Source organism: Cricetulus griseus (assembly GCF_003668045.3).
Source record: "Cricetulus griseus strain 17A/GY chromosome 1 unlocalized genomic scaffold, alternate assembly CriGri-PICRH-1.0 chr1_0, whole genome shotgun sequence".
Taxonomy (NCBI): Eukaryota; Metazoa; Chordata; class Mammalia; order Rodentia; family Cricetidae; genus Cricetulus; species Cricetulus griseus.
The window spans coordinates 152,960,551-152,977,302 of record NW_023276806.1 but is presented as its reverse complement, the minus strand read 5'-3'; the positions used below and the strand labels follow the sequence as shown (position 1 = coordinate 152,977,302).

Genomic DNA, 16,752 nt, shown 5'->3' with positions numbered 1-16,752 from the left:
AAGTGGATTCTCCCATTGAGAGACTTTTTTCCAAATAAAAGCAAAGCTGTAGAATAGATCCATGCTCGTCTTTATTTTTCAGGAAAACCAAGTCTTAGCAGTTAAATGAGTCATTCAAAGCCACACAGAAGCTAAACTGATATTGCTACCCAGGCTTCTAAACTCAAGCTAAGTGCTCTTCCTAGCACATCTCCTTTATTTTTAATTTACTGACACAAATGCTTGGACAGTGACTGGTGTGTTCCCCATTCTGCCCTATCTGAACACACAATGATAATAGATGAACATGGACATGCATGGTCTGTCACTCAGAAATTGACCATCTAGTCTGGTTGGACATGCTCAGCAATGTTCTTTCTGTACCATCCTCTCTGGCACCACACATTGAAGCCTGTAGCAGTTCTGCCTTCTTTTGCAAGTCCCAATTTCTGGGAACCATGGAGCAGCTGAGACCCAGAGGCTGACTTGTTCAGGGTCCCATGGTGACCCACCCAAGGGCCACAAATCATCAGTTCCAGATCTGGTAACTGGTGGCCAATTCAGCATTCTTTCTGTAACACAGCCCTGCACATTGCACTGCCAGCACGTAGTTAACTGCCATCGTGTAGTTATGGAAGCAGCCTAATCATTCATCATCCACAGTCAGATGCTTTTGAAAATGAATAGAGCAGCCAGACAACAGGTGTAAGTTAGAACTGGACCAGACCAACTGAGATATGTGGTCATTGCTTACAGGTAACTTCCTGACATCATGACCAAGTCAAATGCCAAGAGGAGGCTGAGCGAGGCGAGCCTCCGGGGCAGCCTAAGCCTTGATGGTGTAAGAACAGGTTTCCAGAAAGGAGAATTTTCTGGTAGTCATTATGCCCTTGACCTTCGATCTTCACCTGCCCAAGCTGTGCTACCACCCAGTAGAACTTGAGGACTGGGAAGCTTCTTATGACCAGTTGAGTCAGTGCAGGGGAAGACACCACTACCTTTGCCTCTGCCTCTGGAATGTGGCCTTGTGCTTCACCATTCTTTAGGCTCCCTCCAGGGCACCTTTCTGCAGTTCTCACTGAGAGCACCAGGATCCTAGTTGTGGTAGTGGCAGGGTTGCACTGCCATAACTTTGGTTAGTTGTTTTCCTCCATTGTTGCTCCAATGTTTTGATGCAAGAGGAAACCTTGCAATGTCTTGGAAGAAGGGTGACTTCTTTTGAGAGAAAAAGTGATCAGGGTCCTTGCAGCTGAACACTCCTAAAATGTTAGTATGTGGCCTGACAAGCAAAGGTTGATTTGTGGAGCAAATGAAAATAATAAACATAGGAATGTTTGGTGTAAGATGTTCAGAAGGAAGGTTGAACAGAGTGGCCAATATTGTGGCTCATATCCTGAGGAAGCTGTGTGACTTGGGTGTGTTTTGATGCTCAGTGTTATCACACATAAAACGGGTTAATGGTAGGCTCTACTCACAGGGATGTCAGGGTTGCATGAAATGTGTGTGTTATATTCTTGAAACAGTCAAGAGATTTGATGAACGTCAGCTACCTGTACATGGAATTTTTCTTATCTTCAGTTTCCCAATAAAGAGGTTGGGTCATTGTCTTTTATGATTAATATCCAAAGTCATTCATGTCATGGGCTCTCAAAAAAGGATCATGTAGAGCTTTCTTTGTTGATTGACATAGGCTATTGGTTCCTTTGCAGGGCTCTCGAAAACTTCTGGAACTCGTCAGATACCACATTGTCGCATTTATCCAGGTTGGCCCTACTCTTCCTCCTACTATTTTACCCCTGCTTTTAAAATACCAGATCCTAGTCTTGAATTCCAATATGTTGAGGCTGGAGAATTATTTGTGACATTTATTAGCTCTGAGTAATCTTCAAGTCTGTAACTGTTGTCTGTGGTATTATTATCAAAAGAATCCTTAAAGCCACAAATGTTCACTGATGTCATCAAAGCTCCAGCTATTTAATCAATAGTTAAGGACTTTTTGCAGCAAGGACGGTGAGAAATGGGGACTCATGCATTGCTGAAGACAACTCCCTGATCTCTTCCCACTGCAGCTGGAAGTGACCACTCTCATTTCGACATCTCACATCAGGAGCATGGCCAACCAGATCATACAGTTTAACATAAGCCAGAATGTAAGTGAGAAGCCTATAGCTGGTACTGACTTGTATATGTTTACTCTGACAATGCCTCGACACTAACTCACAGACATGAAACCTTGTCTTGTTAGGTTGTGGGAATATTCCTGTATATGCAGGTACATGTGTGTACATGTTGAGGACAGAGGACCACCTTAGGTGTCATTCCATAGGCTACCTTCCCTTTGAGACAAGGTCTCTCATTGGCCTAGAGTTTACCAAATACAATAAGCTGGCTGGCCAGTGAGCCCCAGAAATCCACATGTCTTTACCTCCCCAGTGTTAGAATTACAAGAGAATGCTACTGTGCCTAGGTTTTTAGAGCCAGGTTCTAGGGATCATGTCTTCATACTTGAAAGTCAAGCACTTTACCTACTGAGCTATCTATCTCCCCTGTTTCACAATCCTGATGTCTTTACAGCTGTTCTACTCTTTGCTCAGTTCTTTCAGCAAATACCAGCTGAGAACCTACATGAATAATAGTGTGGGTTAAAGCAAGAGGGAAAAAAAAGAAAGGCTCACATCATAGCAGAGAAAATAGAATTTAACCACCCATTAACTGGTCAATGAATGGCTGTTGCAATGAGTGTCAGTCAGAGAAGCTGTGGCAGCACATACAGGAGGAGTCTTGGGAAGGCAGGTGGTCAAGACTTGGAGGGTGAGTAGAATTAGTTTGTCAAGATGAATAAAGGGGAATTTTGGAGTGGAAGGAAATCATTGAGAAGACTGAGGTGGAGGGAGCATGGTTTACTTAAGAAACTCAAAGCTCACTGTCTGGAGTGGAGAAGTCTATGAGAAGACAGGATGTCTCCTGTTGGTTCAGTTGATTCAATGGTCTCCTGTTGGTTCAACACCATCCGCTGTTGATGGTGATGATGATGACCTCATCCATTCATCAGACATCTACTTGAGTACCAATATGTTCCTGGCACCATCCTAGGTCTTAAAGAACACAAAGACAAACAGACAGAAGAACCTGGTGGCATGGAACTTCCATTCTAGTAAATAGGAAGACAGTCAATAATGATGCTAAGGAAAAAAGCTTACCAAACAGAGCAATGAGAGAAGAAAAGCTAAACAGGAGATGGGAATAAGAAGAGGAAATGGACTTTACATTTATTTGTTATTGTTTTAGGGTAGAAAATAGTGGGTTCATTATAACATTTTCATTTTATACATATATATGTGTGTGTGCGTATCACTGTACCTCATGTATATATCCCCCTCTACCCTCTACAATGCCTCCCAATAGTTCCCTTGCTTCACTCTTCTGTCTTTATGTCACATATGCACATATATGTATGTGTATACTCAAATATACTAAAACCTAGATTCTGTATATGAAAGAAAACCTTCCATCTGTTGTCCTACTCTGTATCCCCTTCAAATTACCCCATCTCATTCCTCCTCCCCTATCTTTAGAATACTTCCCACAAACTCTTAATCACCTTTCTGCTTCCAGGGGTGATTTTAGATAAAGTTCCACTATAAATAAAGTTCCAAGAAGTCATCACAAAGAAGAAAATATCTGAACAGAGACTTGAAGGAAATAGAGGTCTCAGCAATGTGACTGTCTAGGGATAGAAGTTTCTAGAGAGAGAAACAGCCAAGAGCACATGTAGAGAACAAGGAACATGGTGAGGTATTTGAGTAAGAAGAAGATAATGTGGCCAGAACAGAGGCAGGAGCAGAAGAAGTGATGAAAAGCAGTCAGACACCCAAGGGTTGGAGAGATAGGGATGATGGGGGACGTCCTTCTGTGTATGTTTATCTTATTGGTTGTTGAATAAAGCACTATTCAGCCAATGAGACAACAAGTTAGGCAGGACTAGGAGTCAAGGAGGGTTCTGGGAAATGTAATAAAGTCTTGTGATCCAGGCAGGAAGTGACATAGCCGGAGACTCAGAATATAAGCAGGGACAAGGAGAAAGTCATTCTCTTCCTCTTCCTCCTGCTCTCTGCTCTGTCACTGCCATGTGATCCCGAGAAGAATGGACACGTGCTGCCAGCGTCCTCAATAAGATAAGTTTATAAATATACAGATTACTAGTTATGGTTGATAATTAAGACTGAGCTAGCAAGTAAGAAATCCTCATCATTGGCCAGCAGCATTTGTACCTAATATAAGTCTCTGTGTGTTATTTTTGTTGCCCACGTGGCAGCAGGGCTCGGGAGGCATGGCGTAAAGACTTATTGTTACACAGGGCTGTGTCCCATGTGCCCTAAGAAGTCAGGGTGAGGGTACCGGCTCTTATCCCAAATGAGATCTGGAGGATCTGGAGGATTGTGGGAGAAGAACAGTCTGATGAGACACAATTTGTGACACAGGTTGAGAGACTTGATTATACTTATCCAGTAAAACTGGCAGCAAGGACTGAGGAGATAACACAGTTGGCAAAGCTCTTGTCACTCAAACATGAGGGTCTGAATTCTGTCCCAGAACCCACATTAAAAACCCCAAGTGTGTGGCACACACTTACAATCCCAGCAGTGGGGAGGCAGAGATAGGTGGGTCCCTGGTGCTCGCTGGCCATTCAGTCTATCCTACTTGATGAGTTCCAGGCCAGTGGGAGACCACATCTAAAAATCACACACAAACAAGAAAACAAACAAAAAACTGTTAAACTGCCTAAGGAACAATACTCAAGATTGACCTCTGACCTCTGAGTGCATATGCATACACACGTCCTTTGTGTGCATACACACTAAGAAAATAAATAATGATGATGTCTTACACAAGCATGGTCAGGGATATGGTAAGAAGTGTGTGTGTGTGTGTGTGTGTGTGTGTGTGTGTGTGTGTGTGTGTGTGCGTGTGAGTGTGTGTGTGAGCGTGTGTGAGAGTGTGCATGTGTGTGTTTGTGTGTGTGAGTGTGTGAGCGTGTGTGAGAGTGTGTATGTGTGTGAGCGTGTGTAATGAGTTGAGTGTGCGTCGTGCGCGGCGTGCGTGCGTGCGTGCGTGCGTGCGTGCGTGCGTGCGTGCGTGTGTGTGTGTGTGTGTGTGTGTGTTTTGCTGCGACAGGGTCTCACTGTATTGCCCTGGCTGTCCTGGAATTCACTATGTAGATCATATAGATCAGGGCCTCAAACTCACAGAGATCTGCCCACCTCTGCCTCCCGAGTGCATTGCCAATATATTTTGAGAGGCGATAAGGACTGAGAAAGCGAAGAATGACTCTGAGATTTTGACTTGGACAACAAGAATGAAGCCACCATTGATCTGCAGGGAGAACAGGTGTGGGGAAAGTAGAACTCAGAAATCTTGGTAAATTTGCCCATTCCCCCCTCCCACTTGCTGCTAAGCAGCAGTATGTCTGCAGGATGTATCCACAGGGCCTAAAGCAGAGTTTAATCTGAGGTCAATAAATGTATTGAATAGATGGACCTTCACTTAAGAACTAAGAGGTAAAATAAGCAAGTGCTGTATGGAGTAGAAGTAGACAGGCCTCTGTCCTACCTCAGCGTGTGCAGGGGCATCCTTGCCCAGGAAGGGATTCAGTTCACAGGCACAATCATTTGCTGACAGAAAGTCACCACTAGCAACCTTCCCTCCAACGGGAAATCAAGTGACATTGAGGGGTTCTAGAGATACCGTTACTAGGCACATCTGCCTGGGGATTGCTCCAGCTCCTGCCATCAGAATGGAAGATGTCCATGCTTCTTTCAGGGACAGATTCTGGCAAATGATGTGGCAGTGCAAGAAACTGGGATCGTTGCCAAAAATGGCCGAATTTACACACTGGCTGGAGTCCTTGTTCCTCCCTCCATCATCCCGATTATTCCCCATCGATGTGATGAAACAAAGAAAGAAATGATACCGGTAAGGGAACTTGGGAAATTGGGGCTTGCACGGCCATAGAATGCAGGCAGCATTCTGTGCTCACAGTTCTGAGGAAGCTGGAACCACCCCCTAAAGGTGCATCTCTAGGAAAAGGTATGTGGTCCTATCAGCTGTGAGCCAAAGTTCTGGTGGGATTTCTACCGGAGATGGTCTGAAGTTGAGCAGAGTTCTTGGTGTGGCCATAACAAATTACCGTAGATATCAGTCGTTTGTTCTGTCGCATTTACGGATGCTAGAAATCTGAAATCAAATTGTCAGCAAGGCCATCATGTCCTTGGGGGCTCTGCAATCTCAGGACTCTTTTATTCTTTGAGTGGGGGCTCTCCATGTTCTCCAAAATGGTTTCAAATTTGTGTGCTCTAAAGATCCTCCTCCCTCTGCCATGTATGTATCTGGGAACATGAACACATGCCATCTCACTAACCCGGAGCTTACAGAAGTCCTGAGCGTTCTTCATCTCATGGCTGCACACGTCCATCCCTGACCTCGTCCTTATGGCTTTGTTCTCCGTGTGTCGTCTCCTGTATTTGTAATGACAACAGCCACTGGATTTAGGGGATCCCTGGCCCAAGTATATCTGTAGACTCTATTTCCACACAAAGTCGCATTCTGAGGTTTGGGGGGCCCATGCATTTGAGGAGAGTTGCTGTTCTGCTTTCTCAGTCACAGGGGTGGAACCTGAGCAGAGTTCTCCCCCTGGGGTTCAGGGTCAGTCTCCTTCCTTTTTCTCCCACTGCCCCTGTCATCTGGAGACATCTTCTCAAGGCTCCCAGCTTTCCTCTCTCCATGCAAACAGAAGACGAAACCTTTGCAGGTGGACGCTCTGGTCTGGTGGCTCACTTCTCTTTCTGTAACTTTTTCCCCGATTCCTAACTTTCGGTTTCTTCATGTGCCTCTGTGCCTCTGCTGACCTTTCATAACTCAATATGAACTATTCTGGCTCAGACAGTTTTAATCAAAGTGCCCTCGATACCAATACTGTTCCATGGGCAATCTCTACCTTATTATGAAATTATAAACCCCAAATTGCAACAGTAAAAGGTCTGAATCTTTCTTTGCAAGATGTTTCATTTGTAATAATTGATCCCACAGTATCTTTGGAACATGGGCACTGAACAAGGGAAAAAGACACCTAATTTTACCTTTTAATATTTCTCCACCTCTTCCTCCTCTTCCCTTTCTCCTCTTTCTCTTTTTGAAACAGGGTCTCAATATGTAGTCCAATCTGGCCTTGAACTCCTGGATCAGCTGAGGAGTGCTGGGATTTCAGGCATGTGCCAGCACACCATCTTTCTGCCCTCCCCTGTTGGAGTCTGGGAATAGCTAAGCACTTTCTTAGAACGGAAGCTGGTGTTCTGGTCCCAGAGCACTTGACTGGTACAATGGCTGGTTTGTTTAGGCTACTGAGCATAACTTCTGAAGACCAGACGCCATCTGGGAAATGTTTGCCACTCTGAACAGCTCTTCTTAAGAAGTGTTGAAGCATGTACTCTCCTAGCCAGCACCTGGCAGCAACCTGCATGGTTCCTTCTTTGGAAATAATCACCACGGGTACATTGCCTGGCTTAAGTCAAAGAGAGTGGCCTCCCTCATAGCCCAGGTGTGAACCTGTTAGGAAAATCAGGACCTGAAAAGCTGAGGAAGAGAATAGGATTCAATCATTCAATGTGCTCTTCAGAGCCTTCTACCACGGGCATCTCTGTTTGCTCAGAGAAAGAAGTCTGTAGAAGGACAAGGGCAGCCACACTGCTGGCCATGTTCTGCCTCTTTTTTGCTTGCTCTTTTTTGCTCTAAGGGACAAACTCAAGATGTGGGATGGAGTTACAACCCCAAGAACTGTAGTTTGATAGGGAGAACAACTTTCCAGTAACCGCCTAAGAATAAATCCTTCCTCCCATTGCTTAGTGTTCACTATTCCCTCTAGGTTTAAAGCGAGCCCTGCCTGCTCTGCTTAGTCATCGTGGTTTGGATTGGATATCTATCTTAAAAGTACAAATGAATCCTTTGGAAAATATGTATTTAAGTCTAGAAAGAGTAGAAATAGTTGGAACTTCCTAAAATCTCCTTTTTGAACACACTCAGAGCATGGCAGGCTGCAGACATGTTAGGTTTTGACTTTAGATGTTCAATAAATAGCACTTGTTTTAAGTCAAGTCCCTGCAGGAAACAAAATTTATCCCAGATGTTTCAAAAGAACACAAACATGTGGATGCTGAGTAATAGAGATAAATAGTCATAGCAACCATCTCACCCATGATCACAGGGCTAGGAGTAAGATACAAGGTTACCGGTGAGAGTAGGAAAAGCAAGAGACTATGGAGGGCTATAGGGACAGTATGCTAACCAGTGTGGAGGCAAGGAGGAAGTCCTTGATTTGCTCTCTTCCTGCAACAAGCACATGTTGGTGCCTCCTGTGGACCAAAACCTACTGGAAGTTGATCACAGAACCATACAGAGGATGTCAGAGAACAGATCTGGACAGATCTGAGGACATGCATCTTGTCTCTTCCTTCCCAAATTAAGAACAAATGGAAGCAGAGGCAAGAACGAGAAGGCTGGGTTTTATCGTTCAGCTTTACTACTGCTAAGCTCATGGAAAAAGGTGGCATTAGCTCTGCAGCCAGAGCCCACACTAAATCTGTGGAATGACTGATGGGGACCCTCAGGGGCAGGTGCTTCTTCATCAGAGAGGCTGTTCTGTCCAGAAAGAGAAGGGGTGTGGGGGCATACTAAACTCCCCCAACTCTCATCCAACATTGGCTTCACTCCTACACCCTGGGAAGGAACCGGAAAGACAGTGGGAGAGTCCAAAGGAGCCCCCTTCACAAGGATGGAAGCCTACACCCCTGAAGACTCTCCCTGAGGCCCTCACAGGCATACCTATGTTAACTGTTGTCACTCTTTCAGGGCACTTGTGTGAGCTGTTCCCTGGTACGTTTGAGCAAATGTCCTGCTGACTCAGAGCCCACGGTGAGTGTGACAAGGCTGTTTCATGAGCAACCTGTGCAAGCCCACTCTGCCCTTTCTCATCATTTCTGTCTGCTTCCTTCTTTAAACCTTGTCTGCCACAGCTACAGTGGGAGGATCCATGCTTGATTCCTAGCTGGCCCTGGTTAAGTTGCTTAGCCCCTAATTTTCTTTCTCTGTAGATAACAACAGGGTTAGTATAAATAAGATGCATAATAACTAAGAGCAAACAGCTTCTCTCAGAGCTCCCTCTCTACTTCTCCCTCCTAAATAAAGCCCAGTGTTGGTATTTGCCTTACCAATCATAATTCTATATGAATACACAGGAAAGTAACAGGAAAGATTACACACAGTTAGACAAGAAAAACAAGTCCCAGGTGAGGCATGGTATGCAATAGTGTCTAATGTCCTACATACTTCAAAATGCTAAGAGTAGATTTTAAATGTTCTCCTCACAAAGAAATTTAGTATGAGGCAATAATGATGTTAATTAGCTTAAACATGTAATACCACACTACAACCCATAAACATATTTGTTATTTGCCAGTAAGAATAAAAATAGGGACTGGAGAACTAGCTCAGTGGTTAAGAGCACTAACTGCTATTCCAGAGGACATAAGTTCAGTTCCAGCACCCATATCAAATAGCTCACAACCACTTGGAACTCCAGTTCCAGGGAATCTAGCACCCTCCTCTAGCCTCCAGGGGTACCCACATACAGACACATATACACACAAATGCATTTTAATTAAAAGAATAAAGATAAATGTCAGAAATTACATTGAAGGCATTGTAGGGGAAGCTGTAGCCACGCCTTCTTAGGGGCTGGCTACAGGAGTACCTGAGGGCTTGTGAGGGCGTGGTCAGAGTGAGTAGGGGGACTGCGTTTTCGGTTTCGGTTTCTCTTTGCTTCTTGCTGTACAGACTACCACCAGCTGGCTGGTCCGCTCTGTAAGTAAGGCTTTTCCCTATTAAATACCCTTATATTTCTACCTGACTCCGTATTGGTAATTACCTACTATAAGGCATTTTTAATTTTTTAGGTTTAATTGAATTATTCACGTTTGTTGAAGTTTGATTCTAGCTTAGACACAATTCTTGATTATGGGCCAAATAAATAAGGTATCATATTGGTTTGGGTTTTCCTTAAGAAATTCAATTATACAGCAATCTGTAATTACATAACCAAGTACTCTGTTGGAAAAAGCAATGTGGCAATGTGTTCTAACATGAGAAGGATGACAGAAACTTCTGTATTTTAAGAAAGACTTCCCCAAACAGATTCTTTCAATGTTAGACTACATCATTATTGAAAATGACAAGATCCCTGACAACTCATTTTGGCTCAGAGTTCAAGAGCTCACAGTTCACCATGGAATGGAAAGCAGAGCATGAGGCTGCTTCCCAAATTGTATCTGCAGTCAGGAAGCAGGGAAAGACGAAGGCTAGAGTCTGCTGGAGTCTGGTCCCTAACGCATGGAATGGTGCTGTCCCCACTCAGGATGTGTCCTCCCAGCTCCATTAAGTTAATCTAGATGATACCTCATAGGCACCCCCCAGAGGTGTATCTTCTAGGTGATTCTAGATCCTGTGGTTTCAACAATCAACATTGACCATCAAACCTAGGAAGGACATATGTCATCAGAGTTACTGTTGTGTTACTAGGGAAGCAAAGTGAGGACACAGAGCTGACACACGGTAGAATCAGGATTCTGCCTGTGAATCTGACACCATTTAGTTAGCTTCAAACTAAAGGGAGGGAAGAGGGGAAGAAAAAGAAATGGGCAAGAACCATAAACGCTCCTTCAGTCCCATGATCCATGCTGGTTAATTGCCTAAAATATTCAGTCCCTCTTGATGTCAGGATGTGTTTACGTAGATAAGATTTAGGATTGCCGGGCGTTGGTACGCATGCCTTTAATCCCAGCACTCAGGAGGCAGAGGTAGGCAGATCTCTGTGAGTTCGAGGCCAGCCAGGTCTCCAGAGTAAGTGCCAGGATAGGCTCCAAAACTACACAGAGAAACCCTGTCTCTAAAAACCAAAAAAAAAAAAAAAAAAAAAAAAAAAGATTTAGGATCTTGTGACCCAGCAAGGTCCTTCTTCAGCAGAGCTTAAGACAAGGGAATAAAAGACACAAAGATAAGTCTAATACAAAATCTGAGCTGGGAACTAATTTCTTAGGATGAGATTTGATGTCAACATCATTATCCCATGTCATATGAGGCAAATGAGACCAACAGAGACCATGTGGTACTAAAGTTAGTAAGTCATGAGACTTAGTCTCTGGATCAGTTTTTAGCAGTGCCATCAGAGGAGGGGGGTGGGGTGGCTTATCCTATCTGCTCCTGGATTTCTATTTATAGTAAAAAAGAAACATTAAAAAAATTCACATGAACTAGCAAACTAGCCATATGCACTGTGTCTAGCCTATTCAAATTCCTCAATAAATGGGAGTTATAACTAACTACAATGGGCATCAAAGATTAGAGAATGGAAGGATGCTATTTAATCAACCCTTAAAATCTAAGAGTAAGCCTTGGGCTACTCTTTTTTTTTCAGTCAGTGGATTTTTCCAAATATGAGAGATTGATACTTACTGGCTTCAAAATGTCCACATGAGCTTAAAGATGGCTACAGAGCAGAGGGAGAACCCAGACGACATTCATGGTAAATCAGGGTGTTCAGTGATTGATTAGAGATGTCTGCCATAACATGAAAGGAGGTGCAAAGATCCTTGTGCCACGGGATGTTCAAAGCTTAGCCTGTATTCTACCAACAAAGAAAGAGGCCTCATGAAAATTGGCAATCTGATTTGGGCTTGGGTGTGTTGGTGTGGCCCTTGCTCTGGTACCAGTGGTACCAAAGAGTACTCTGGCTGGTACAGGGAGAGATTGTTTAATGTCCAGAGCATGCTAGGATGCACACAACAGTGCTTTTACCCATTGGCTTTCTTCCAGGCACTCTTCACACACAAATGTGTCTACAGCAGCAGAACACGGAACATGAAAAGTGGCTGTGCGCGATACTGTAATGCTACCATTAAGGTGAGGAGGGTACAGCCAGGGTGTCATCCAGGACCCCAAGACTTGTGAAGTTCCAAGCTGTGCTGTTGAGCTCTGTAGTCTGCATGGTCACAAGTAGCCTGGAAGGAATTTAGGATATTTTTCCTGAAAGGGAAACAAATGGTAGACTGGGTAGTGTAGTTGGGCCACCACCTTCCTGAATCATAGTCGCCCTACCTCTCAACATAGAGTCCATGCCCCTGATACCTATGTGTGAGCCACCCTCCATCCAAGTTTCTGACCTGGCTCTTACCTACATTCTTACTTCATAATGTGCATATTTGATATTGTCTTCAGAATGCCCATCAGATACGCACAGGTGACTCATTTTTCTAGTCTCCCCCTACCTAACCCCTCCTGTCACTACCCAACGGGCTTCAAACTCCAACCCAACTCCATCCCATTATGCTACCACTCCATCCCAACACTTGTCTTCCTAGCACTGACCATTTCCTTGAATGTTCTTTTATTTATCAGTTGTTTGCTTATGAAATCAAACCCAGGGTCTTGCAAATGCTAGGCAAGTGCTCTTCCACTGAATGATTCTCCAGCTCCATTATTTGTCTATTTTGTCTTCCGTGTTGACTCTTCCCTACTCTCATACTTTCTCTATAAGCATGAGCCTTCATCCTCCCCATTCTCATGTTCACATGAGAGATATTCAATCTCAATAGGTTGGTGGTAAAGCACTAGCAAGTTCATACGAAGGGTTGGCCTTATATCCCACTACTGGAAACCAGAACACTTCTCTTTTGTGTGCTCTCCCTGGGGTCCCCAGCATGTGTGTTGTTTCCAGATACCGCAATGCTGTAGTGGCTTCTTTGGGCCTGACTGTACCCCATGTCCAGGAGGCTTCTTGAATCCGTGTTCAGGAAATGGGAAGGTGAGTATAGTCCCTGGTTCACACTGACCTTTCCGAAGTCACACAGTAATACTGGAAACTCCTAAACCAAAAAGTGGGACAGTACAGGCCAACATTCCCAGGAATATAAAGAATTGGATCTGTTGCTAAAACAGGAATTACCTGCTACAGAGGAATCTGGGGGGAGGAGGGGCAAAGGGAGAATGATGCTTAATCTCCACTCCTCTGTAGTTTACCATGAGAGCTTTGAACAACTGAAAACCCTCTGGGCTTAACTTTCCAAACCTGTGCAAGATCCTATTTCCATGGTACTTCAAAATAATAATAGCATTGGCCAATGGTTGCTTTGTTGCTATTGTTTTTTAAACTCAACCTCAGAACCTAGTGAAATGTAAAGGCCAAAGCTTAACTCATCTACTTGGAGGCCAAGACCAAACAAAGGAAGGTAAATTCACCTAGGAAAAATGTAGATCTGGGAATTTAATAGATCCACATCTCTTACAAATGGAAAGAAAGGTGGTGATCAGGTGTCTCACACAGAAAGTAAAAATAAAAGAGACTAGTAGTGATGCCTGGGGTCTGGTTGTTAAGGGAAGGTAGCCCACATCCAACTCTGATGTGCAGTAACAAATACCAACTTGGTCTTGCCAGGGTTATGCAGGTAGGTGCTTTAGTTAGGATTTTTATTTCTGTGAAGAGATACCATGACCACTGCAATTTTTATAAGGAAAACATTTAGTTGGGGTAGCTTATAGTTTGGAGGTTCAGTGCATTAGCATCATGGCAGGGAGCATGGAGGCATGCAGGCAGGCGTGGCGATAGAGCTGAGTTCTACTTTGTTACTCAGAGGCAACAGGAATTTGACTACAGTCACATTGAGGGAAGCTGGAGCAAAAGGAACCTCAACAGTATCACCCCACAATGACACATTTCCTCCAACAAGGCCAGACCTCCTAATATTGCCACTCTCTTTGGGGGCCATTTTCTTTCAAACCACCACAGTAGGAAAGCAAGAGAGATTTACAAGGGAGAGAACCCAAGCAAGAATGTAAAAAGAACAGGGTCAGGCCTCATTTGAAGGCCTCTGTCTGCCTACTGCCACTCACTAAGTGTTGGGTGAAAGGTCTCATTTCACATTTGTAACCCTCTGTAGTGTGGCTTATTCTGACGAGATACAAACAGATCTGTTCAGCCCAGATAGAGTACTGGGGAAAATAAATGTCACCCAAGTCTGTCTTGGTGAGCCAGTGAGTTCACTGGGTTTACAAAGGAAACAGCCACATCAGTGAAAAGGCCTACCCCAGCACTAGTGGTGACTTGCAAAAGCTGCATCCACTGTGGAGCTGCCTGCCCATCTGTCAGACAGCATCCCCCTGCCCCAGCAAGAGTCGAGGCCTCAGTAAGTGTTACCTGCTCACATAAGCTCTGTAAGGCTCCCTGTAGGTCATATCTGTTTAGTCTTGTGTTTTGCAAGTTTCCTGAGCATCCTAAATATAGCTAACCCTCCCAGGGCTGAGCCTCACTCCACACAGTGTTTCAGTTCCAAGGAAACAGCTACACAGTACACCCTTGCACTTTGTCCTCTGAGGGTCTAACCATAGATCAGGATCCCCAAGCCAGGTACTACTTTTACATTCTATGTGATATCAAGATGACTCCACCTATCACTTCCAGTGGGACTGAGCCTGAGTTCAAATTTAAGCCATGAAGCAAAAGCTTCTCCTTCCCCGTCACAAGTGTCCTAATGGCTCACGGGTCTGCTTTGCTCTCAGTGCAGAGATGGCCTCAGTGGCAATGGGACCTGCATTTGTGACGATGGTTTCCAAGGCTCCAAGTGTCAGTTCTGCTCCAACCCCAACAGATACGGACCTCGGTGTAACAAAAGTAAGTGGAGTTTCTAAAGCTCCCTTCCATGGGCTCTCTCTCATACTGTGCATGCTGACAATGTGGTCTGGTGTCTTGTGGATTTTGTTTGTGGTGTGTCATTGTCACAGTATGCATTTTTTTAAAGTGCTGCTTCTCAAACTATAGCATGTGCCAGACAACCAGGCACAAGGTGCTGAATTTCTGATTCTCTCTGGGATAAGTGTAATAACATGGAGCAAGGGAGACCTTGGTGACAAACATACCAGGCAGACAGAGGTTACTTGGAAAGTTTCATTGGGGGAAGGCAGGGGAATAAGGGAAGGGAAGAGAGAAGAGAGACAGAGTCAGAGAGACAGAACTGTCTGCCTCCTCAAAGAAATGGGTGTGAGAGCGGGAGTGGGCAGAGCTTGTCTCTTTTTTTGTTTGTCTTTTGGGTTTTTTTTGTTTTTTTAAATTTTTTACTATTTTTAATTACTCATATTTACATATCCATCCCCCATTCCCTCCCATCCTCCCATGTTCCCCACCCAACCCACCCCCAGACTCTTCCCAAGGGATAGTGAGGCCTTCTACCAAGGACCTTCAGAGTCTGTCATATTGTTTGCGGGAGGATCTAGACCCTCCTTGCTGTATCTGGGCTGCAATAGTATTCCTCTATAGGGAATGGGCTCCCAAAGTCCATTTGTGCTCTCGGGATAAAGACTGGCTCTGCTGTCAGAGGAGCCATAGACTGTCTTGGGCTCTTAGCTGACACCCACATTCAAAGGGTTTGGTTTGGTCCAATGCTGTTTCCCCAGTTTATGACTAGGGTCTCCATGCTATCAGTAGGTCAGGTCCACTGTTTCTTCAGGTCTCTCCAGCCCCGTCTTGGCTCCTTTGCTCAACTCTCCCGCCTCTCCACAACTGAATTCCAGTAGTATGGTTCAGTGCTTAGCTATAGGTGTCTGTTTCTGCTTCGAACAGCAACTAGATGAAGACTCTCCTTCCTCTCCCTGCCCCCGGGCTCCAATTTGGTCAGGGGGTCTTTTCCCCATCCCCTTCTTCCAGGGACTATGCAATCTTCTCTTGGGGTCCTCCTTGTTTCCTAGCTCCTCTGGCAGTGTGGAATGTAGGCTAGTGATTCTTTGCTCTATGTCTAAAAATCAAAAATGAGTGAGTACATACCATGTTTATCTTTTTGTAATTGGGTTACCTCACTGAGGATGGTTTCTTCTAGTTTCATCCATAGCCTACGAATTTCAAGATTCCATTTTTTTTTTTGCCCCACTAAGTAGTACTCCATTGTGTAAATATACCACATTTTCTCTATCCATTCTTCAGTTGAGGAGTATCCAGGTTGTTTCCATGTTCTGGCTATTACAAATGCTGCTGCTATGAACATAGTTGAACATATGTCCTCATTTTATGAGTGTGCATTCTTTGAGTATATGCCCAAGAGAGGGATTGCTGGGTCTTGAGGTAGACTGATTCCTGTTTTCCTGAGAAACCGCCATACTGATTTCCAAAGTGCCTGTATAAGTTTGCACTCCCACCAGCAATGGAGGAGTGTTCCTCTTTCTCCACATCCTCTCCAGCATAGAATATCACTGGTGTTATTGATTTTAGCCATTCTGACAGGAGTAAGATGGTATCTCAGAGTGGTTTTGAGTTGCATTTCCCTGATAGCTAAGGATGCTGAGCACTTTCTCAAGTGTCTTTCAGCCATTTTGGATTCCTCTGTTCAGGATTCTCTATTTAGTTCTGCACTCCATCTTTTAATTGCATTGTTTGGTGTTTTGGTGGCTAGCTTCTTGAGTTCATCGTATATTTTGGTGATCAGCCTCTGTCAGATGTGGAGTTGGTGAATATCTTTTTCCATTCTGTGGGCTAGCATTTTGTATTGCTGACTGTGTCCTTTGCTTTACAGAAGCTTCTTAGTTTCAGGAAATCCCATTTATTAATTGTTGATCTCAATGTTTGAGCTACTGGTGTTATGTTCAGAAAGCGATGTCCTGTACCAATTTGTTCAAGGGTGCCACCTG

The 16,752-nt window shown here is 44.3% G+C and overlaps 1 protein-coding gene across 1 annotated transcript in view; it reads left to right on the top strand.

Moving 5' to 3' along the window:
• Stab2 (stabilin 2) overlaps positions 1–16,752 on the top strand; it is a 175,987-nt gene that overhangs the window by 50,188 nt on the left and 109,047 nt on the right. Inside the window, exons 16-22 of the mRNA XM_027392551.2 lie at positions 1,689–1,742; positions 2,049–2,129; positions 5,800–5,952; positions 8,881–8,943; positions 11,899–11,985; positions 12,800–12,886; positions 14,638–14,749. Of these exons, the coding sequence (XP_027248352.1) occupies positions 1,689–1,742; positions 2,049–2,129; positions 5,800–5,952; positions 8,881–8,943; positions 11,899–11,985; positions 12,800–12,886; positions 14,638–14,749 (637 nt within the window). The remainder of the gene's footprint in view (positions 1–1,688; positions 1,743–2,048; positions 2,130–5,799; positions 5,953–8,880; positions 8,944–11,898; positions 11,986–12,799; positions 12,887–14,637; positions 14,750–16,752) is intronic.